Here is a 25,769-nt window from a genome sequence, read left to right on the forward strand (position 1 = left end):
AGGCAATGGATAAGATATCCCTAATGACATTTTGATAATTAAGGGCAAGTGACAGCCTCGCTTCTAGGAGAAGAAAGTGCAAGAAAGTGAAGAGGGAGAGACTTTCCCCATCAGATGCATCTCCCTGCTGCTGCAGGTAGAGGGGGAAGGCAAATTCGATGAAGCTGCCACCTCATCCAGAGAATGGCAAGTCAGCAGAGCCTGAGCTTCAGACTGATGGCCAGGTAATCTCACACAGGGAAAATAGCGAGGTCCACTCAGGGCTACAGTGGCATTATTCCAGTCGGGGGAGTGGGTAAAAGACGAAGCAGAGAAACAGCAATGCCCTGAAAGCTCCTTTTAAATTCCGGAGCTGGAAGTGGTCTGGATCAGTACTGGAACACATTGGTAATATACGCCCTTCCCCTGTTCTGCCTGGGGTCGGTGCCATATATTGATGTGCAAATTAGAAAGACAAATCCCTTTCCTTTCAGCCTCATAAGCTAAGACCTACACTCTCAGATAAGAGGCAGCGGCAGGGGGGAAGGAGAGGAGAAAATATATACAGATAAGTGAATATAAAGAATAATTGTCACACCTTGCTTAAATGTTTTATTGCTGTTCCTAGGGGCTTTTTCTTTTCTGTCAGAGTACAGCTGAGATGATAAATGGCATATAAGAATTTCATTCACATGAAAAATCGTTGATTAAACATAGAAATCTTAATGGCCTGGTTTCACTATAATTCTAGTTCTATAGGTTTCTAATTATGTAGTCTGTGTTCAAACAGCTAAATCTTTGGGCTTCTTATACTGCTGTTTACACCTTGTTGATTCCTTCTTAACCTTTAAGAGCTGTTGAGAAATTAGTAGATTATTCTTTTTCACCAGCTGTAAGTAAAACATGACTATAAGAACAAAGGACGATAGAAACTGGCGTGCATTAAATGGACAATATCTGAAAAAATACATTTCAAAGACATGCAGATGTCAGCAGTATGAAGATAATATGGTGCTCAAGTGGATGCATCAGAATGGCTGCTGGAAATTACTGGGATTAACCAGGATCTATGCTCCTAATGTTAATGAAGTACTGCTGGGGATAGGGAAGCAGCAGCAAAGCATAATGATAGGATGCGCACACCTTAGTTACTATGCATCTCATAGAACAGAGGAAAATAACATCTTCCCAATCGGCATGTCTTCAGATCACTTTATAACATTGTTTCTTCATACAAGTTTACAAGTGTACTGCATCCCCAGCCAGGGCAACAAGATCTGGGGAAAATACTGATTCATCAGGAATAACAGAATAACAGCAGCAAGAGATGCACCACCACTTATTTTACATGTTCTACATTTTCATATTATAGGATTAAAAAAATGTACATTTTCTGAAACTAGCTTGGCTTACATAGGTTATGCTGAAGTGCCACATGCAACTCTACAGGTAGAGATAATGGTGAAGACTGCAAGAATGAGGAAACAGTCAGTAACTACTGTCACACCATATTTTCAGTTAGTTTTTTTTCCTTAACCAACATTATGTTTGACAGTGATACCCCCAGGACCAGCTGAGGCCAGAAGGGTATATCAGGATATAATACCCTGCACTTTTTCTTTTTTTTCCATTGATGAGTCAGGATTTTAGACTGCTTAGATATTTCATGCTGAGACACTAATGGATATTCACATGCCTCACTTGTACTGTTTTCAGTAAAAGCTGTGCTCCAACACTCATAAGATACTCTGTCTCTGTTATTACAATAAGCAGAGAAATCCCATCTGAGAAACACCAGCTGCATTTTTTGAGCTAAGGTCAAATGCTTGCTGGCACAAGAATCACAGGAAAACGAAGAGTGGCTGATTCACTTCTGCTTTTTCCATTAAGTAAAGAGTTGAAAATCTCATTCACAGTTACTTGCTTGTCCAAGTACTACTTGTTTAAAATCATTTGCTGTTGATGTAAGGCACAGTCGAGGAGAAGCCTCATTAAACTAAAATTCCTTCAAGCATTTGAGATGCAGTGACAACACCCAGAGAGCTGATAAAAGCACCAGCACTGCAACCTGAATGACAAGCAAGGACTGTACAAAGTCTTCAGTACCAACCCTCATTAACCAAGGTATGCACTTCTTGACTTTCAATGTATGTAGGAACATCATGACTTTTGGGAGATGTAGCAGAATATCCTCTTTCCACTAGATAATACACCTTTGATAACTAGCCATAATAATGACATGTCTAAGATCTTCAGTTGAATCATGGGTTCTTCTCAACAAGTAACCAAATGTTTGTTGATTATTTATAACAGTTATAGGAGCACCAAAGGAATGGAAATACAACATCAAATTCTTGCACCTCAGTTATATTTTTTCACCAGTGTCAAAAAAAAGCTGATGTTGAAGCACACTGTATTAGATCATAATAAATAATAAAATGCTTCATGCTTTCAAGATAATATAATGAAATCTTAATAACAATACACTGGGAACTTATGATTATTTATATTTCAGAGCTAAGTCCTATACCGTGGTCTGTGTCAATTTCTTTTACATCTAAAAATAACTTATGAAACAGTAATACAATAAAGGGAAAAAGAGACAAACATTATTTACTTACAGGAGCTTGCTTTTCTTCTCCCAAATGTATCATTATCTCCAGACAGAGGGGAGTGCTTTAGTTCACACAAACTTCTCTCACACAGAAAATTATTCATTAGTACCTTCATGGTAATAATTTTAGCAGTGTAAAGGAGATAGCCTCAACATCTCAATGGGACCCAGCTACATTAGCATCTAGTCCTAGCGAGCCACAACAGTCTATGTTCAATGCTTAACAGCACAGAAACAGCTGTACTGGATCAGACTAAAAGTTCAGCCAGCCCCGTGCCGTATCTCCAACACCAGGGATCAGCAGACGTCTAGGGAACAGGCCATGTACAGACGTTGCCTCCCCAAGCACTCCTCTGACTTACAACTATCTCAAGTACTTCTCACACAAGCACAGTTTAAAAATATTCCGTAAACCTTAAGGATTTTCCCTTCCATGAACTTACACAGTTTTCCTTTGAATTACCACAAAATTTTACCATCTGCCACATCCATCGACAACAAATTCCCAAAGCTTACCAGTCATTGTATGAAAAATGACCTCCCTCCTTTGTGACAAAACTGGTTCTTACCAGCTCCATTTACCCATAAATATTTCTATTTGTAGAGAATGAATCAATAATGCCTAACAACTATCTTTGTGCCATTTACAGTTTTGGAAACATCTGTAATATTTCCCTTCTATATCGAATAGGCCACAGACTTGCACATTCGGGGATCTCTCCTGAAGCCCTGCTGTCCTGAGTTAGCAAGGTGGTTTTAATCATGAAGTTTGTTGTCACTCTTCATAATTCATCAGCCTCATCCTTGAATTCTCTTTGAATACCAGGGTGAAACCATCTGGTCCTGCTGGCTTGTTACTGCCTGTTTTGCCCATTTGTTCCACAACCCCCTCCATAGTCCATTTAAGAAAATCTTGCTGGTGAGCACCTCAGAAAAAGGGACTCAGTCCGTAATATAGCCAGTTTCTTCCACAGTAAATACAGATGTAGCAAATTCACCTGGCTTCTCCTGATGACTTGATCCTCAGTTGACCCTAGAAATGTACTGGCACACTTCCTGATGTATTTCAAGAAAGATTAACTATTAATTTCAATTCCCTTTGCTAGGTGCTCCTCAAACACTTTTTTTTTTTTTTATGGTTTGGCTTACTGCATTTTCACATTTAGTCAGCCAAAATCTAAGGATCTTCTCTTTCCTTTGGAAAACAACTTCAGCTTTTCAAATTATGGCTTCACCATTTGTATTACTTTGCTTTCTCTTCCATTTAGCCTCACCAATTTCACCTTCTCAAGTGTTTCTCCTAGGTGATATGTATTGACCCTGTGGTTCTAAACTCTTTTTTTTACTTTTCTAACATGGCCCTCAGGCTGCCTGGAAAGATTTAATTCTCTTAGCTGCCCCTTTTAGCTTCTTTTCAACAAGATTCTTTGTTTTTATGTAGTCCCCCTTTTTGATGTTGATTACCATATAATTGTCTAGACTTCGTTTTTTGCCTCTAGGTACAAACTGCAAGTAAATACATTTTAAAGAATGAGCTGAATGTAGACGGTGCTGAGAGCTCCCTCAGACTGTCACTCCTCGAGACAAACCAACTCCATTTGAGGCATTCCAGAAATCAGATCTATGAGGTAAGAAGATAGGCTAGGGATATTTGAAAGCAATAGAATGTAAACAAATAAAACCAAGCCCCAAATCGCAATTAAATAGCACTGACCTGTCTCCCACTTACCTCCTTCCTACCATCCCCTGAGGAGCCCCACTCCTCTGCACCCTCCCAGCTCGCCCAGCTCTGGGGTGAGCGCTGCTGCGCACTGAGCAGGTGTGGCTGGATCTCCCGCTCGCTCCTACCATGGGCGCATCACAGCCCACCCCACACGCACTTCTTAATCCTTGCTAAAATCTTTATAATTTCATTTTAGAAGTGAGCAATGCAGTTTTTCTAAGCAGTAATAAAACAAAAGAACGACAACAACAAAACATGTACATACCTACAGAAACCTGCCACAGGTTTTAAGTGGATCCATACTGTAAAGTTCATTACAGAAATCTTGTGCACACGTGTGCCTATGCAGCAGGCCTCAGCAAGGATGTACCTGCCCGTCCCCAAGATCACTGAGATGCTCTATGGGGTGCAGGTGCCCCAGCGCTGGCAGTGGGGGCTGCAGAGCAGCCTCTGTGAGGGGAGGCCGGGGCTGCCCCACGCCAGTCACAGCCGGTTCCAGCCGGCTCCAACCCACCCACCCCAGGGCACGGCTGAGCCCCGCGGCCACGGTGGATGGCGGCGCCTCGGGGGGAGCCTGGGTAGGAAAGGGCAAAGGGCTGGACAGTCAGGGAGAGGAATGGGGGGAAAGTGTGAGAAACTGCCCTGGGAGCCCTGAGGGGAGGAGGGGGAGGAGGTGCTCCAGGTGCCAGAACAGGTATTCCCCTGCAGCCCCTGGAGAAGACCATGGTGGAGCAGTGTGAGAAAGAAGGAACAGCAGAGAGGAGCTGCTATGACTGACCATGGCCCCCATTCCCCATCCCCTAGAGGGGGGAGATAGAGGAGCTGGGTATGAAGGAGCGAAGGTGAGCCTGAGAGAAAGGTGTGGGGTGGGGGGAAGGTGTTTTCAGCTTTTGTCTTTGTTTCTTACCATCCAACTCTATTTTAACTGGCAATAAATTAAATTAATTTTCCCCGAGCTGAGTCTGTTTTGCCTATGACAGTAATTGGTAAGTGATCTCCCTGTCCTTTTCCCGATCCACATCCTCTTTAGGAGTGTGAGTGCGAGAGTGGCCGGGTGGGCGTCTGGCATCCAGCCATGGCCAACCCACCACAGATGGGCACGTGGCAACTCCCGTTAAGCGTGGAAGGAGATACACAGGAGAACGTTACAGTGTCCGTCACTAAGTAGTAGCCATTTTTCCTGTTTTCCAATGTATGAACAGTAAATACTCTCATCTTGTTTGTATTATTTTGATAATGAATAACCTATGTTGTTCCACCTCCGTACAAGACTGTTCCCTCAATCCACTGCTACATAATGCACAAAACCAGGTATGCATGCAGCTCAGCATACACATCTGTGATGAAATTTTCTATTCAGAGCCCCACCAGCCAAAACCCAGTAGACTTACCCCTGTCTCCCAGTTAGATCATTCCCTGACTGGGTTATCCAGCATTAAGAGCCCTGGAGCACCTACTCAGCCCCTCAGCTGCTTATATCAGGTTCTTAAATGAGGGACAAACCAGGCAGCTCTCTTCTCCGTGCAGTTCTGCACCCTTCCAGCCTGCTGCTTTTGCTCTCCTGGGCAAAACTACAAATCACAGACTCCATCTTTCCTCAGGTCTTGTAAGTTTTGGAAACTGTTTACAGTGGTACTTTAAATACTAAGCTTTGAATCTGGAAATTTCATTTTAACTAGCCAAACTTAGGTCTGAGAAATCTCTGAGATTTTCCTTGCAAGACTATCTAAAATAAACAATGAATAATTTGAAATTTACACTAATAATAAATGGTGCTAATTTATTCATTCTCTTACCTGTTTTCTGCCATGCCTGTCAGAACCACAATTCCGCTTACCTTGTCATCTCCATTTGTTCTGGGGCTAAGCTCACACACCAAACTGTAGTGTTAAGCTTACATTTTCACACCTAAAAAGGATGTTTGGATATTTTTCTAATCCTCACGTTCCAGCCCTTAGCATGTGGCTTAATTGGCTGGGCTAATGCTGCAAAGTTCTTTGTGCGGAGAGAGATGCACTTCCTTCCATCCATACAAATACCATATATTTTGTAAATATGCCCCCATTTAGCTTATTTGTCAAAATATATGTCAGAATAGTACTCAGAGTAACTGGGAAAAACTGTATCATGATTTTCCCCAGCAATAACTCTAGGGAAAGGAGAGCAAAGAGCATCTTCCAAAAAAAACAATGAAAAAAAACCCAATAATACATGCACGCAACACTGGGAAATTCAGTGGGTTTGTGAACAGGTCTCACTGACTATGCAGTGATGGGGCAAAACCTCTTTGCTGTGCAGTGGAACAATTTCATCACCCTTCAAAACAGTTCTCTCGGGTTGTCCAGTAACACAAAGAACTGCTGCCAACAGGGACTACGAGTCTCAGTTTTGTGAGGAAAGGAACATTTCCGATACAGTTTTAGAAAACGATGTAAGCAAGCACTGGATTTACTGAATGGGTGTCTCTCGTGCAAGTGCAGTATTAGGTAGGCACAGTGCAGGGACAGGCTTCAGTGCTCACTTGAAAAAAAACCCTCAACTCACTTGTGGCTCTGCCTTTCACATGTGACAGCCGTTCCAAAAGTTTGCCAACAGACCAACTACTCTCATCCTCCCGTACCCATTCATACGCCCTTTTAAAATTTGCACACTGACTGAGAATTTATAATTCTGGAGAAGGACAATGGGGCAGAAGGTTGCATTTGAGTTTGTCGATTAAACCCTTTCTTCCAGGGTTCATTTTCTGCACCTCATTTGCACATTAAACAGACATGATCCTCAACTTTGCAATGACTGGTGAACAGGCCAATACCTACACCTCCATAGTGATTCAGTGATTTCAAAAGAGGTTATACTCTGAGCTTGAGTTCCAAACACTAAGGGCTTGAGATCATAGCAAATGTACAGAATTTATGTATAATGGACCAAGTCATAGAAACCTACTTCTGTCTGTTTTGGGTGCTTTAAAAATAGAAAAAAAAAAAAGATAATTGTCATTTAAGAAAAAATATATCTAACATAGAGCCAGAAGGATAGGGAAGGGTGAAAATTAAAAGTCCTTTTTGTATTGAAAATAATGAACTGAAAGAGTAAAGTAACAGTGCAGAAAGGAACGATACAAACTATTCTCAACAGGAAAAAATTCCAAAATCAGCGTCCAACTTCATAAAGATAGATTATGTCTTCAGAACAGGAGGTGTGAGTTTTTGAATGAAAGGACACCAAATACAAAGAAGAAATTGAAAAAAAAATTATGAAATTATATTTCGATTTTAAGGTGCCCTCCTTATGCCGTTCCTTAAATGCACACCTCTTTTCCTTTAGAAGGATGGTGTGCTACCCTGCTAGCCTACAGCATGTGCATATTCTTAGGGTACTAGGCTGCTATAGATGCAGGGCAAAAATGCAGATATGCAAGGAGCTGGTGTTCTCCATGACACTGGGTGTTCCAGATCACATCTGCTACCCAGGAAACAAATTTTGTTTCTGCAATTGTGTAACACAGCAAATACTGTAAGCATGATTTGCACTGAAGGAATTATACTAACTTGTCCTCTTGTGTTCTTTTGTTAACGGTTGATTCAGGAACGCTGTAATTTTACCTGCAAGCATAGCTAATCCCTGATCTATAGCGACTGAAGTATCTAAAAGACTGAGCATCATATCCTCTCCCAAAACTTTTTTTTTTCATATGTTTTAACTTGCAGTCCAGTACCCAATTAGAATTACCCATGCTGTATCTCAATTTTATCTATTTTTCTATTCTCTGGGCCTTTTTTTATTTTAGAATGTGTTCCAACCTGAAAGCAAGGAAAAGAATTATTTTGAAAGGCATACACATGCAAAATGGATTTAATGAGCAGCAAAAATGCTGCATTTCATTGTTTTTTTCACACTACTTTCTGCACCATTTTATGTGTAAACACTGCAGAAAAGGGACACTTAGAGAAGAGGAAAAGCAATTATTGAATTGAGCCTATTAGGCAATGTGATCATTTTACAGAACATTAAAGGGGAAGTTCTTAAGCACTGCAGGAGGCTTTATTGTAAAGTGTAATTTTCAGACAGGCACTAACACTGCCACCTGTTTCTTTCTGTGTCACACGTTTTATAATACCAATTTCCCTACTCCCTGAAAAATACTGGGGGAAAAAAAAGCATAGAAGGTCCCAGCTGTGAAAAGAAGATACAACCTCCCAGACGGCCAGGATGTTTAACACAAACTGAAATTTAATCTATTAAATATACATGCTGTATCTCAGCAAAAATGTTACCTGCTTCTTAATACGTTATCTACTACATCACAGCATAATTCCACAGCGGAGGTGTAATGCCAATGAAATATTGGTGTAGAAGGTTACAAGCCGAATATTTACATAATCCTTTTAAAATAATTGGCTTTTTCTTGCAAAGATAAACTACCTATCTGGAAGGTTTCACTAGGCAGATTTTTCCTACAATTCATATGATATTCTTCATAAGATTTCAGAACATTCACTGAAAATGAGCACTCATTCAACATAGCATATAACAGATGCCTACTAAATCAAGGCAGGAGACATCATTAGGATGAACTCCTTCAAAATGACAGTACTTTAAAAACAGGTCAACTAGACAAAGAAAGTAATTATAGCAACAATGGCAAAGTACTGGCGAGTGTTGCCAAGTTTGGCTTCAACAGAGATTTGGGCTGGCATCAGTGACTATTAACTAGAATTGTTTAAAAAATAAACTGGGCATGGAATTTGGATGCTGAAAAGGTTCACCATTATCAAGAGTTACGTATATTCCAACCTACAAAACTTCTGTGGCATGCTATGTGATCAGTCTATGTTGCACATGATATATTTCCTCTTGATCTTCCTGCCTGAAAGAGCTTGAAAGGTAGTGTTTAGTTACTGATAAAAATTTCTTTAGATATACACTGCTGCCTACGTGGGTGGAGAAACTAGATGCTTAACTTACAAGTTTGGCTGATGATAAGAAATTTCTATGTGGTTGACAATAACCATGGGATACAGAGTGCTTAACATTAGCCAACATGAGTTATACCCCATCAGATCAAGTTAACAGTAGGTTGTTTTTGAGTTAAGAACCACCTACTCAAATATAATCAGTTCCTCTTCGAGAAATGGAAGTTCACACTTCTCAAAACAAAAAAGAATACAGAAAGAGCTTAAATAGGATAAAGATACAAAGATGAAAATGCACTGTTTAAGAAAAGACAAAGAAGAAACTTTTCAATGAACTAGAACAAGACAGAAGAGACAGACAGGACAGAGATATCCTCTGTATTTGTAGGAGACAGGCTCTGTCTAAATACTGAACAAGCCAAGTCCAAAGAACGACAACTTGGGGTGGACAGAGAGTGAGGCAACAGACAGGAATAGGAGAGCCTGATCTATCCTGAGAGCTGTTGCCCAGTGACGAGGAACACAGCGCTGAGAACTGTGAGGAGGGGTTCTTGTCTTTGTCCGAGTCCACACCCACAGACACAGTACTTTGTCCTATATACGTAAGCATTTATTCAAGAATGTGTTTACAGAATCTTGCCCAAAGCTGTGTGTGACATGTGCCCCTGGAAACTTAACTGTAAACTCAGGGTGTTCAGAAGGCATAAATGTGAGATAAAGAGATACTTCAGATACTAAGAGGTGTTAGAGGTCAGTGCTAGTTCTGGGATGGAGGTAAAGGAGGCCAGGGAGAGTCCCAATTTGTTAAATTCAGTTACAGTGAAATTCAAAACCATCCACCTTCCTGCTTAAGAAAAGATTGGCCAGATCTAAACATAAAACAGTGGAACTCCAGGACCCAGCTTTCCTTCTTTCTTTTCACCTACTTGATTTCAGTTGTAGGAGGTCCTTTCTAGAGAAACCTGGAAATAGACTCTTACAATTCAGGACTTCTTATGAACAAATATGTATGAAGCTTAAGGAAGGAATACTTTGATACCATATTCATATTTTGCTAGAGTAATATTTCATCCTGGATATGGACAAATTCATCCAATTTTCCAAATCATTAATATTTATTGATACTGACTGAGCATCCACCTTGGGCTGTGGATTCATTCTGCAAGGTGATTTATAAACACAGAAATATGCATGCTTTTCCAGATTCATTATAATAATTCATACAGGCGGAGCTGATACTAGCATTCTTTTCTAGGCTGCTAGGTATTCATGGCACAATCCAGACAGAATTCTGCAGTGAATAAAATTTATGCAGAAAATGAGATAATTTCTTACAGAACCTTCATCTCACATGCTAGAGAAGATGGGAAGTGTATCATCTCAAAGGAGGAAAGAAAGAATTGCACGTGGACAAAATGCTGGCCATTAGACTAATGATTCTGAATCTAAACCTGCCATTATGATGTAGTTTCAAAGCAATATTGGCAAAGTACTTACACCAAAATGTTAATAGCTGAATGTCAAGTGGGTCTCCGCTTTTTTCTCTGCTAGTTTCTGATTTCAGACTCTTGAGCATAGATTTGTACATGTGCTAAGAACTCAGCGTTACAGTTCAAGCAAATGATGATCTATCTTCTGAGTGTGATGCTATGTCACATCAAATACTCTTGGGAAAATGGGGACTGTGTTCAACGTTAGACATAAAATGTACGTGATCTAGTTGTCAATTTTGATCTTAGGTTATTTTTCAGCTTCAGTTTCCAGCTGTAAATTTGAGGCAATTGAATACCCTAATTGTCCACAGGTGTGATAAAAATAAACATTAAAATATTTGCCAGGTTCTCAGATACTAGGGGGAAGAAACATATGAACAGCTATGAGGAAATTATTTTAACTCTGTGTTCTGAGGGTAAGCATCAGTTAAGACCTGAGTCACACAGATCATTTGTAGCTACCATTCATAATTGCTATTCCACTGAAGGAGTCAGGAATCTTCTTCAAAGGCTACATCCTGCCTATAACACCACAGTTTCCAGGGAGCAAAGTATTATGATGTTTCTCACCGTATAATGAAAGTCAGGAAATCCCAATGTGTCCCTTCTAGCATTTCTCACAATACAGTCCTTAGGTACAGAGGTCCTTCCACTTTGAATTAGTTTGAACTAAGGTAACTATTCAGAGGAAGGAAGAGATTTTCTACCCTTTTCTTTAGAATACATTTTACCCTTGAGTTTGCGACAAAACCGTTAATGAAATAAATGTTTCTATAATTTTCTAACTACTAAGCATGTAAAAACTCTGAAGAAATGACAGGATCTGCAGATGAAGACAGTGTATGTTGTCTACCTCGACTTTAGCAAGTCTTCAGTCACTGCCTCCAATGGTATTGTTTGTATCTAGGCTGGGATGTTACCGTTGTCCTGGGTGTGTGTACGACTCAATGGGTGAAAAACTGACTGGACCATTGAGTTGAAGGGACAGTCTACCCGGTGGTTGGTTACAAGCAGAATTCTTCAGGAGTCTATACTGACTGGGTCCTGTCCTGTTTAACTGTTTAATATCAAAGACCTGGCTGAGGTAGTGGAACGTGCTCTCATTAAGCTGGTTGTTTACACCAAACTTTGGCTGTACTGAGTATACTTGAGGGGCCTCCACAGGCTGGAGGAATGGGCCAACAGGTCCCTCATGGGAGGCAGGGAAATTCAGCAGGGTCAGATGCAAAATCCAACACATGAGCTGAGAAGGACCTGACAGTAGGCTAAACATGGGCCAGTATAAGGCCAGGCTCTGCTGCCTTCAGGTGACTGAATCCTAGTTAACTCTCTTCACTAAGTTTTCTCTTTTCACCTAGAGCCCTGTCAGGTCCTTCTAAAAGGAAACAGCCACTCACTGAGGCCACTGACAGAATGGTGGCGGAATTTCTCCGTTATTAGTAGTATTTGATTCCATCAGCCTTTGCAAAATGTTTGTCTCGCTTAAGGCAGTCTTCTTTAGGTACTAGAAAAGGCAGAACTTTCTGTGGTGATACCATACACAGTTTGCAATAGCTTCATCGTGCAAGCCTGATTATTTGGTGTGCCCTCATTATTAGAAGTGATCAATGTTTCTGACATTGAAATGTTTATTTGACTATATGTTACTGGTTACCTATAGTATTAGTGCTTTTACTGATTGTGCTTTTCTCTATAACCTTTTCATGACCTTAGGAATAACATTATCCTAATGAAGGACACATATGTGAGTGTTCTGAAATAAAAATCTTTCCTATTTATTTCAAACAAGGCCAAATATTCACTTTACATTAGTCAACCAACTATACTATGATTCCCCTGAGCTGCATGGAATGGAAAGACATTTCTCTAATACACACAGGAGACAGCCAACTCTCTTTGTTTCCTGTGCCCTAATTATTCCATTATATTTTGACATCCTTCCTGCTGAAATGACACCAATTAAAAAAAAAACCCAACATATTTCATGCATGCTTTGGTTAGAGTGCTAAGCATATTAAATATTGAACCTTTTTTTCATTATGGGGCAGTTTTAGAGTTCACTTTTGGGGCAGTTTTGAGTCACTAGACTATATTGTTATATACAACTGTGTGTAGAAGTGATAACTTGCAATAAGAAAGGATTGGCTTTTAAAATCTTTTGTAAGCACAGATGACAGTGTAAATGATCATTTTGTTCTTTGTTTTTTATTTTTTTTACAGCTGTCTTTTGTTTACTTTAAAATATTCAAAATATTGTCAGGCAATGTGACTTCAGAAAAGTCTAGACATTGCATATGAGCTCATAAAATGGTTGTCTATGATTTCTGAAGCTTAATTACATTTCATTCTTTGCAAAATAGACAAAGCCTATGTAAAACTATATTAAGCTAAAAAACAAATAAACTAAAAAGAGACAGCGACACCTTACAGACACATTAGGCAAAGTAATTTACTAAAACATTATAGCCTGACAACTTTCTAGGGGCCCAGCCAAAAATATTGGAAATGACAAAATAGCTCTAAGGATTGAAAAGATAAGAGATTAGCTTCAGTTCAGTTTGAAACTAAGCAATAGTATCTCCAAAAGAGGAATGCTATTGAATAGTGATGTCAACTACAGTGTGACTTGGCCCAAGCTATGCAAAGAAATGGCTAAATACTTTTTACCTGCAATTTTTTTAAAAATGGACATCATTATTATTAAAATAGTTAATAGGATGAACAACCAGCGAGTCCTCCATAAGAAGAGACTAAGCTGACACAAACACACCTACTAGAATTTATCCAAAAGAAAGCTCTTAAATTTGGTCTATCAACTGGGTATCCATTGATCGGACAACAACCTTCACAAATACTATCTCAAGTTCCCGTAAAATATTACAGATAATAGCTTATGTTTCTATTGTGAGTTATGTTTATCAGGTCTGTTTAAAAACAATCTCTGTGGTAAACTGATAAATATATTTCCTCTTTCTTCCTTTCCACCAACAGAAAATTTTAATCGAAAATGTCATATCTTTATGCACACAATATTTCAAATACCAGCCTTCCGCTGTTGTCTCTAACTGGTGTCCAAAGTGCTACGCAAACTGGACCAGAACACCATCAAATCCAGAGGTCTAAATCCATAAGTGTAACTTGATTTTTTTGGAGAATACTCAGACTTTGATGTTAGATCCTGGAGGCAATAAATGTAGCCAGACTTGCATACAGAAGCAAGAGGCAGGTCTTTTGGAAGGCAATGTATGAGGAAGCTTCCTCCCCTCACCATCTAACCACTCCCATTCTGACTCAACGCTGCGGTCAGGATGTCATCCCACCACGTGGGACTGGTGTCATGACACAAGTCCCGTCAGAGTCCCTAGGGGCAAACCCAAGGACTGATGGCTCTTGCAGTAACCCCCCCAGCACCCCCCAGGCAGCCTACCTCTGCTTGAAGCTGCACCAGCCACAACACATACTCTAGAGGGAACTGTGGCAGAGTCTATAAGCATGTGACACTTTATTAATCCCCCACATGTCCTGCCTCTGCAAAACCATCGCAGAACTCGCAGGATTCTAGCGTGCTCTTTTTACTGGCATCATCAAACTTCTATAGCAGCATTACAGTACCTACCCAGAAAAAAGCTCCTGCCTCCAAAGTAATTCCCCTAATAGCAATAACAGAAGGTCACGACCAGAGTCAGAGCTATCCCTGACCTCACAGTGATGAGCAAAGAGATAAAACAGCATAGTTACAGAATTTGTGCATCCCCTTTTATGCCCCTTCATGTTGCCTCACTGGATCATTCAAAATGGCTCACCCACCATTCCATCTTCCTCTTCACCCCCTCTACCACCCCTCCAGTTCTCTTCTACCCCTTAGCCCACTCTTAGGACTCCTGTTCCAACACTGTTCTCTGTACGAAGACCAGAAACATGAGGCAACGAGCACCCATTCATACCAACTACCAATGTCAGAGTCTGGGTTAATTCCACCCCATTTCACACGTTATGACAATCAATGCTGCACACATGATAGAATCCTAACATCATTTAGGTTGGAAAAGACCTTTATGATCATCAAGTCCAATTGTTAACCTAGTGAAGTGTCTGAGGCCATTTTTTAATCTTGTCCAAAGTCATGGTATTGACTGGTCAAGACAAATCTTATACCCCAAAGTATGAAACCTTAGCAAGGCCTTAGTTCTCCAGTTCTTACACTGAGTAAAATGTTATTCCTCACCTCTCTGCTCTATTTCTGGAGGCTTCTGTTTTGGCAGGAGATGCAGAGGACAGTTGATTTCCCAGAGGTGTTGGTATGAGCAAGGTTTCCCTCCCATTCCCTAAGTTAGGTGGGGCTTTTCCTTAGGACTGTGTCGTAGCTTTGAAACACAGTATCTGGGTATCCATGATGCACATGGTTTGAGGGACAGAATCCCTGCAAGAAGGGGCTTGGTGATGAAATGTAAGATGGGGTAAGTATGTTCTATCTTTAGCCTCACTCTGCTTTTCCTGTTTGGGAAAGAATTACTCTGCAGCAGCTATAACTACCACGAATGTCACCACAGCCAAAACCCAACTTCATTCTTTCTCCATTTTCAACTCTAATGTCATTTCGACACTTGTGAAAATTGCTCTGAGATATAAGAGAAATATACCTATAAGTAAGTGTTCATTTACTGGTATGATTCACTGCTGCCTACAGGAAACAGGAGAGACTGTTGTAACTGTGACATAAAGTTGACAGTGTATAGAAATTAACCCATGGTGTGTAAATCGCTACGAAGGACTATGGCTGACGCTGAGCTCTCCACGAAGCCCACAGTTCATCACTTATCTTGTGACAATGACATATTTGGGCTCTGTGGACCTCTCCAATTTCTCTCTCTCTACAAGCCAGAAGGTAATCATAATGTAGGTTGGGAGTATGACATTACTGTTTCTCATGCTAAGCAACTGCAAACTGCTCCCAGGAGGATGCCTATTTATTACTGGCTCTGTGCCGTGAAAGACTGACCTAATGAAGCCATACAGAGCAGCTGATGTTGGCAGTTCTTGTGGTATGGGCAATTAGAGGTGCATTTATTGGCAAAATATTTATGCCCCAAAGGCTACCACATACAGGTGCCCTGCCTTGATAATTCTGTGGTGTGGAGTTGTTATTTGGCTGCCCTTTCAAAACACACGTAAGGTTTGCATTTGAATCCATTAAGGTTGCAACTGAGTTCTACTTAAAAAAAAACCCAAAACAACTAAACACCTCAATGGCAGCTCTGTTTTAATTAGTACGTTTTAACCAATGTCCCCTAATGGTAACATGTGAAGAATATCTACAATATTTAGTGTACCAAACAGAAAACGCTGTGTATGTCAAGCTAAAACATACCACTTTTATAGTTTTTTACTGCCTTCAGAAATGATTAAGAAATACAGGGGTCTAGAGGACAATCTAGTATCTGAGAGGATTAATTGTCTCTTTTTTTAACAGAATGACATCTTTGGCATGTGAAAAAAATGTTAGCCCATTTCCAATGAAGATTATGAAAATGTGGTTATAAGATATAGACAGAGAGCAAAATGCATCTAATGCAAATTAAACATAGATACAGAATTTGATAGAAATGTTTGTATTTAGACATTAGATATTATTAGATATCCCGAAATATAGAGGTAGATATTTGACTGAATTAACTGTCTAAAATCCATGTAGTTAGTGAAGAGAAAGTAGCAGAGGTATGATCTGCTCTGGCTCTTCTGTAGTTGTCTAATGTAGTTTAGACCTGTCATGTTATAGCAGTGCCCAGATCTCTCCATTGAATGCAAAGGGACGCCCAAGTGAGCAGCTCAGATGTAAATATCTACCGTGCAGATGTTTAAAGATAGTTGAAATGACTCCCATACACTCAGAAACTGAAAAGCATTATGCCTCCTTATTGTAATACTCAGAGGCAGGTGAAATCATCGGAGGACTAGAATACCTAGCTGGTATTATACACCTGTTCCTCCTTCCGCCCCACATACCGATTACATTCACCTGTCCAACCATCCAGCTACCTGTCTCACAAAACCAAAAAGAACAGAAAGAAAAAATCAACGCATAACCTCCAAACTTTGTTATGATTTAAAACCTCCAAATGTTAAGGGGCAAACCGTGTCGTTTCGTGTGCTGTGTTCGCCCCCCCCAACAACAGGTAATTTAAAATATGTAATTACTGCCTTACTTCTAAGTCTTTATCTTTACAGAGAAAGTTAGATGAAGAGTGAAAATCAAGCACCTGGGGCTAGTATGCCTGAAGTTTATAAGCCAAACAGAGCACTTGGCCTGTAGCTGTCACCTGTTAAGTCATGAGGAAAACACCGAAATAGGGAAAATGCTAAACACCGTCTATTCAACAGCACACTCAGGGCAATCAGGGCTGACTTCTCCTAAGCTTAAGCACTTGCACATCTTCTGCTGAATTTGAAATTAATGGGGAAACAGACTCCCTACCTCCTGATACCTAGGCGACTGCTCCAAGGCTATTAGATAAATGGATAACTTCTCCTTCAAGTATGTTATAAAAGCAAGAGATGGCTTGCAACTGATTTTTATGAGTTATCTACAGAGGTGTCTATCTCAGAAACATGTAACACTTCAGAAGTACATAGATACACAGAAGACCAACTGCATTGAGCACCATGTAAGACTTAATTGGATGGACCCCCAGTGTTCTGGTCTCAAGCAGGGTAGAAGCACGATCTAGATGCTGAGTTGCTCAGCCCAGTCAAGGTTTGGACGGAGGAGTTGCTTTAAAATGATACAGGTATACAATACAAAAAAAGAAAAGTACTTATGGAGTTTAAATGATGCCAGACTAAAATCAGAAGAGCTTTTCAAAATAGAAATTTTGGACTTAAACGCCTGACTTGACCTAAATCTGACTTCAGGTTCCTACATTAAGCAATTCCATAAAGTCACTAAAGTTACACCAAGGAGAAATTCAGCCCCAAGTGACATGATTTTTGGCATGTAATTTGGACCTTTTTTAGAACCAAACTATTACTGCGCCATCATTTTCAAGACAATTCTAAAGCTGCGTATCACCACTCCATATAACTCTATATATTAATCTTTTGAGCAGAAGGTCAATATTTAAGAAACTTGATTCATATTAATATAAAGTAATTGGCTTCTTTGTGTATCTTTATGGGTAAATATACAACAGCTCATCTGAGAAGATGCTGTTTTAAAGAGTGAAGTCTATTTAAATAGTAGATTCTGTGCAAGTGTTAATCTCTGCAGATCTGCCTTTAAAAAATACTGCTGGCAGAGATGTTAGTTTCCAAGTAAAACAATTTATATTCTTAAAGCAGGCTACATTTTTTCAAATTCTGGTAGAAACAGGGAGCCAACTTGCACATATCATTAAACTTCAAATTCCCCTGTAAATGACAGCCAAAGCATCCAGAAAGTTCAATATATTTTCTCTGAGGCTAGTTAATGTAGGAAGATTTTCATGAGACGTTTTCTCTTCTATCATCAGTTCAATGATGTAAACAGTGACTGATTAAGCCTGCACTCCTTTCAGGTTCATATACCTGACTGAAAAAAAAAAAAATATCTCACAGCTGGAATTCTTCCTGAAAACTAAAATAGATGACAAAGACCAATCTTCTATAGACACTTAATGAAGACAGGCTTCAAGGGGTTTTCTACACCAGAGATTACTGTACACCCCAGGATGAGACAAAACCAGCAGATTTCTGCAGCTGAGGATTGCAATCACAGCAGAATAAAGAAAATAGCAAAAAACATTTCTTGTTAAATCACTTACACTGGTTTTCCTTTGGATTCACAAGTCAAAATAATAGATTGTCCTTCTTCAGGCCATGAATTGGAAGAAATTATTTTAACTAAAGGTGTATCTAGGAAGAAAAAAAACAAACATCTTGTTGATATAGACAAAAAAAGATCTATTATCTAAGAGTACATTCCTCTCTATTTACATAAGACTATACCATAGATTTAATTTACGCTTGGAGATGCTTTTATACAGCGCCTTGTGCAATTTTCATTGTCTTCAGGAAGACAATAAAAATGACCAATGGAACTAAACCAGTAACTTTTTATATCCCAAGGAAACACTGATAGAAAGCACATGTATACTCAGAGGAAATAACTTTTTTCTTTCTGTACTCAATGCAAATACTGGGTACGACTGCTCCAAAGTCTGATATCGAACAAGGAAATAAAAAATATTGAGGATGAATAACAAGTACTCTGTGCAATTGTTTCTTTGTCTATTTATAGGTTGATATGATGGAATGCTGCTATTAGAGGAATGAATGCAATAATATACATTTGAATAAGAACACTTTTATTGTTGCAGAAGCTTGGAAGTCATAATAAGAAAGCTACAATGGGCTTTCAGATAAAGTACCTTGTTACAGGCATTTTACAGGATATTATTTCTGAAATGCAATAATGCTGCCCCTAAAACAGAACATTCTTTTTTTTTAAACAAAATTTTCAAAGACAATGTTTTAAATATCTGAAAAAAAGCGCTCTATAAAAGTCTGTATCCTGTCCTAAAAATTTACAAATATTATTCCTATACATTGGGATTAATTTTATAGTTTTAATTGCAAAAAGATACACAATATAATTACTGTGAATATATGCAGAATAAAACATTTGCGGTAGATCTTTAACTTTTAAAACATTTTGCCAGCTGGCTTGCAAGGATATATTCTCATAATCAAGATATTTTACATGAGTTAGAGGAGCACCTCTCATAAGGAAAAAAAGACCACAAAGAAAGAAATATCTCCATACAAAACAGTTTTTTCCTTCGGAAAAGGAAAACAGAGTTCACAGTCATAGTGAGGAAAATTTTCAGACTCAATAGGAAAACATAAATTCTTGTCTTCTCCACAGTTTCCTAATACAAAACAGACATCTTCGTCTACGGTAGAAGAAACACTTTAACCTGGAAATCTAGGGTATCTAAGTTTTGTCCCATCCATTTTGCAATTCCTATTTTCATTAGCAGTGAGGTAGTAATGTCACCACCGATACCCTGTAACCAAGCAAATGTGAAAGAGCATGGCAATACGACCCTACAAAATCAAATGGACAAAAATGCTATGCTGTAACGATGTAATTTCTTATTAGGATGCTAATAGTCCTGTTAAACACTAAATGGCATATGAACAATTAAAAATGTCAGAAGCATTTTTTGAACTTTGATTTTTACTTTTGGCATATCATGATGTATCAGCATGGCACAAGACAAGAAAAGGGGAAGGCTTCCTGTAGACTTGTCATAATTCCACCGAAAGCCTTGTCAGCATCATTTAGCTTTCAGTACAGCTGCACCAACCTTACACCCGTAGCAAATCTGTTCCACAAGTTCATATTTGTAAGGACCCTGCAAACCACTATGCAGGTGACTAATCCTTTGGAGGTCATGCTGGCATTTGCTTCATTTTTAGCACATGCTTAAGGCACTGACCTCAAGTGCCTTAATAAATCAGGGCATCAAGTACTTCTGTGATTTCAGCGGTGCTATCGAAGATTAATAAATTACTCTCTTGACTATACACTGAACGAGATGAACAAATTAGTATCGGACAGGAATACATGAAGAATTTAACTGAGGGAGAGAGACAACTACTGCAATGAGATCAATAGGTTTCCAGAGAAATATGAAAAAGAGCTAAACTTTGGTGGAAGTAATCATGATAGCCACAGGTGAAGAAAGAAATTAAAGGCCCATCTAGCTAGCATTACTGGCTTAAATATTTAAGAAATGATCACCATTTTACGCATTACTGTAAAAGAGCCGCATAAAGTAGAAGAGGGGACCTCAGACAATTAAGTTTTCATTTGCATGGGTCAATGCAGTGCTGTTTCCCGCAACTCGAAGTTCCCATGTTTACTTTATGTAGTGCCCCAGACATCTCTCTGTTGTCCATGCACTTCTCAATAGAGCTTACTAACACAGAATAAGAAAGGTCTTTATGTTTCGTTCTCTAATGCACTGTAAGGTAGTGTAGGAAATACATTCCCTTGTGGTTTTCCCTACTAATTGACTTGTACAGTAACTACTTGCTTCTTTAAAACAGGAAACACAGGGATTAATTCAATATATAGTTTTTAGGGAAGCTTACAATTCCCAGTTTTTGTATTTCATTAACTCTTCTTTTTAAAAAACTACTTGACATTCTGGTTTGGGTGCTTCCTTCTCCGTGTTACTGTGTCCACTCATAAGGGGAAAACTTTTAAGACAAACTAGTCCTCCACTTTCACTTTCACATCAATATTTAAAATTAGAAGGAACCTTTAGAATAACTGCATCAAAACTAATCCAAAAATGTTATTTTTAACAAAGATAATAAAACCCTGCTGACTGATATACTTCCAGAACACAAAATGCTGTTACAAAGTACTACCTCCTGCTAGGACTGTTCATTTTAGAAGAATTTGACAAGTATAAATGTACTCTATCAATATTGTGAGCTTTACCCTGTCACACCCAGAAATATTAATCATAACAACTGGAACATCACCTAATCTCCAGAAAACACTACCACCACTGGAAAACAAGGTCTAAAGAAAGAAAAACTATCAAGAACAGCAATACAGTAGGTGAGGTTGATTTCTTTTCGGATCTGCTCGTCAGCTTGTTACAAGTAGCATAGATATGTCCAAGATAATCTCTACTTTTACAAAACAAACAAAAGGAGTAGGATCAAGGGTTCTATTGGGGATCAGATCTTCTGTTGCTCCTCCTCAAAAGTCAGTAGAAGTATACCAACTTATATCAATTAAATCTAGCAGAACTTTAATAATTTGCTTATTTTTTAGGATTTGGCCCAGTAATTTCATGGTAATAACATATTTCAAGCAGTGTTGTTATGAACGAGGGACTAGTGACTAAAATTTCTTTACAATACCTTCAAATATGCCCTTATCCTGAGCTCTAAGGACATTATGGAGCAGATAAATATTCCCAAAAGAATAAGCATTGTGAAAATCCGATTAAAAAAAAAACCCCAAACCCACAGTAGTTTATATGAGAGTAGGTAAAACAACAGGCCTTGAGAGTAAACCACACTGGTCTCAATACCCAGTGACTTATTTATTTACATGCATCTCCAACAGCGTGAGAGCTGTTTGGCCCTCCGGTCTTTAGCTTGAGTAATGAGGTACTTATGAGCTGCAACTGATTGCTAGCACCAGTCTGAACTGAGACTCAAACATGTCTTTAGACACATAGAAAGACATCTTCTACTCCCTGTGTGCCAAGAATCTGCCTTTTTTCTGGAAATAACAGCTCAGAAGCAGCTACAGATAAAAGCTCTGGGATTTTTTTTATCTTTTTTTTTTTTTTTTTTTTTATATACATCCTTTCCGGTTTCAGCAGGCCAAAGGTAAAAGTTCCACTGACCTGATTCTATTTCATCCACCTTTCTAGGATTTGGGTACATCTCATTGCACAAGATCATGGAAGCCATTTCAAAGCATTGGGAAGATTTATCTGTTTTTGATCAGGCAATATTATCTTTATTCAGCAACATACAAATTCAGTGAATGCATGTGGAAAATTGATTTCTCTTTACACTGGTAATGAATGTTTTCTGATATATGAAGAAATTAAGCACTTCAGCACATGATTTTTGTTGTACTCTTAGCAATAACTAGTGCCAACATTAATACTTTGTGGAACTGCTTTACTGATTGATTTAATCTCTTTGAAGCGATCTCAAATTAAAGGTGATTCTTATCAGTCACCAGACCTTTGCTGTTAATCAGGTCTCCCACGCTAAAACGGTTCTTTGTTTAAAATGCATTTGCTGTTTTTATATTGCTTGAAGTAAAGTAGAGTTCATTATGTATTTATATTCTTTTATTGCCAAGCCCTTATAAGGGCACATGCAGGCTTAAATTTCTTCATATAAATTACTTCACATAAATTTCTTCATACAAAGTAATCACTTGGAAGCTGCTGGAAGATTCCCATATGATAAGTTATGTTAAACTGTATGTCTAAGCCCTTGACAACCACAGCATAAAAGTGGAAACTGAATTCATAAAAGTAAATAAATTTGCTTAAGATCATAAAGCAGGTCACCAACAGAATCAGAAAATGAATCTCTGCTAGCTACTGCTTAGTCCCAAGATAGTAAAAAAGTAATTTGGCCTCTTTTTCCTATGTAATATCAGAAGTCCTTGGTCCCTTCAGTCCTCAGCAAGCTGGATTACTGAGCTTCTGTGGATACTTTTTCAAGGAATTCCCAGCTACTGGTTGAGTAAGTAAATCAAAGCATGACCCCTATGCATCCTAGGGCATCAGTCTGCAAAAGTTGTGTGGGAACAACCAGTTTTCAGAAGAAAAATAATGTCATGAGATGAACGGGTAACATTATAATGATGTTATGAAAGCATCATGTTATCATATCAAACACCCTCCCTAATGTAATAATTTTCAGTTAGTGTAATTACAATCCTAGAAACAGAAAAAAAGACCACTTCTTTTCTTGGGCAGATGTAAGGGTGGGTGGAGTACATACATTTCTTGAGACTTTTAAGAAATGCCTATTGGAAGCAGTAGACTATTCAGGAGTAAAAATATTAGTGAACTCATAGTCATCAGAATACAGGCAGTGCTGGAAATGCACCTATTCAAAGATGCATGTTCCAGTCTTTTTTCCAGAGAAGATATATATATGTGTGTGTGTGTGCGTGTGTTCAGCTGTAATGTAAACAGTACTTGCCACTAGAGTTCTCTGCACCTTTTGCTAAAAGGTAAATCTCTGTGTTGCTCAAATCAGCCTTTGTTGGGCTTCCAGTGAAAGCAGAATTAACAGAAAAAGTCTTAGTGGTTCTCCTCTGCAGAAACGCACAAAGGAACGTTGTACCAGATGTGGAGCTCCAGGTCAGGGCTCTTAATTTTCAATTTCTCTGCTGAATTATAGATCATGGTTGGTTTTTTTTTTTTAATAAATGTGATAACTTACTATGAAATTTAAACTCAGGACCCCAGATATCTTCCATTGTGGTTAAAGTTTCAGGAGCAAGAACAGAACAAGAACAGCTCCTTCTTTTCACTTATAGTGATAGTGTTATTAGTACCTGAAGAAGGATCCTGTACTTCAACATTCTACATTTTAGAGGCCTGCTATACCCCTAAGTGTTAGGAAGCCATTTCTATTCTATACTCCCTCACTTTGAGGTAATTTGATTTTTATGAGAAGTGTTAATCAGCCCACCAAGACGAGTTTTTTAGACAAGTTATTAGAGCCCATGAAGTGATCTGTGAGAAAAAGAGGTTCCTTATTCCACTGAGTACTGAAGTATTCACACTAAGTAGATCAGATCCCACAAAATACTTATTTGATGGTAATTCAGTGATTACTTCCGGATTAAGGGTTTGGTCTGATTCAAAGAGTGCAAGGACTTGTGTGCTGACCTCCCATGTAATAGCAGAGGTCTACCAGGTGTTCTAAGGTCTCCCTACCACTCAGGTATAGAACTAAGATTTCTCTTTGAATCTGAAAAAGCTTTTCTTATTACCTATGTCCTAGTTTAAATAATTCAGGATTTTCTGACACCCCCCAAAAAAAAGGTATGAGAATATTCTTAACCCATTCCACATTATGAATTAGAATTCTACAAGTAACTCAGTAGTGTGTAAATTGTCCCTATTTACATTCAGTGCCAACATAACATGGAATATACCATTCATCTTGCTTACATTTAAAAAAGGTTTCTAAAGCCAGATTATGATACTTACAAAAACCAAAAAAACTATAATATTCCCTACACATTTCCTAGGATGCTTAACTGAAAGTTCTGTCAATGCTTAGCATCAAGTGTCTTTGGTACAACCATTCTTGGACTTTACATGTAAAATTTTTACTGAAATGTTTTCAGAAGCCTTTGAGCTTGTGCCCTCAGAGTATCCTTCTTACTTGCCAAGGATGGCAACATTTTTAATGTTTAAACAATTTCAAACATTTAAAAGAAATTAAAAATCACTAAATGAAAACACAATGCCAGAAGTGGATATTAGATATTTCACTAATGCCAGCCCAAATTTAAGAAGACCTTTTCCAAACTGGCAACAGATATATATTCAGCTACGGCATTTATGTTTGTGCATTACCATTTCATATGAAGTGCAGTGCCCTTCAAGTCTTTGGGTTTTTAAATGTGTTTATTGCATGAAGTCTGTAACTCCTGCTTCTCAAAGTAAAATGGCATAGCAGAAGACGTTGTATGTACAAAATTTCAGTGATGATCCCCTGTAGTATTATCCATTCATGGCTTTGCAAGCTATACAGTGATTTTGCAAAATGTTTGGATCTTCTCTTTGTACCTGACTACCAATAATAAATATAAAACAAGTTATTGGCTGTTTAACTAACAACCAGTACATACAGTACTACTGGTCTCAGCTTATAGTCTTGGGAAGGTTGGTTCACAACATCCTGAGGAAATGGGTGACAGGGTCAACAAGAAATAATGTTTCTCTTGGATTGCAATGTTGTCCCTTCATCAGAGAATGCATCTTTTTTTCTGGTCTGTAGGATATTAAAAGATCTGGCACAGAAAATTTGTCACATTTGGTGACAGTAACATATAAGGTTCAATATATATAAGGTGCATAGATAAAGATTAATCTCTTGAATTATTTCAGTTTATGAGTCTTTGGGGTTCAAAAAGAAAAATCTATTGGTGAGGTTCCTTCCTCTACGCATGGTACACATCAGTGTGATACATACTGTCTAAATGTTTCTTTCTTAAAACACGAGGGATTCTACGCTTTTTTTATTTTTCACAATGTCCCACTTAGTCTTCCAAGTTCAAATCAGTACCAACAGAGCTAGACCTAATGAGAACGGTAGAAAGAAAGGGAGGCACAGCAGTTCAAACAGGTTTGCTTGTTCCAAATAAAAATGTACATCTCTATCTAATATAATACTACAACAAACATCATTAAACCTCCAAACCAATGTCCTCCCATCTGATTAGCTTCCATGCAACCAAATTATCAGGTGCCTATTTCAAAACCAGGGCA

The 25,769-nt window shown here is 38.7% G+C and overlaps 1 protein-coding gene across 3 annotated transcripts in view; it reads right to left on the reverse strand.

Moving 5' to 3' along the window:
• The window catches only part of CADM2 (cell adhesion molecule 2), a 681,251-nt gene that overhangs the window by 79,768 nt on the left and 575,714 nt on the right, over positions 1 to 25,769 (reverse strand). For all 3 annotated transcript variants that reach the window (XM_064469629.1, XM_064469639.1, XM_064469622.1), the window contains one exon: positions 18,519 to 18,609. In XM_064469629.1, the coding sequence (XP_064325699.1) occupies positions 18,519 to 18,609 (91 nt within the window). The remainder of the gene's footprint in view (positions 1 to 18,518; positions 18,610 to 25,769) is intronic.

This window comes from Phalacrocorax carbo, chromosome 1 (genome assembly GCF_963921805.1).
Source record: "Phalacrocorax carbo chromosome 1, bPhaCar2.1, whole genome shotgun sequence".
NCBI classification, from domain to species: Eukaryota; Metazoa; Chordata; class Aves; order Suliformes; family Phalacrocoracidae; genus Phalacrocorax; species Phalacrocorax carbo.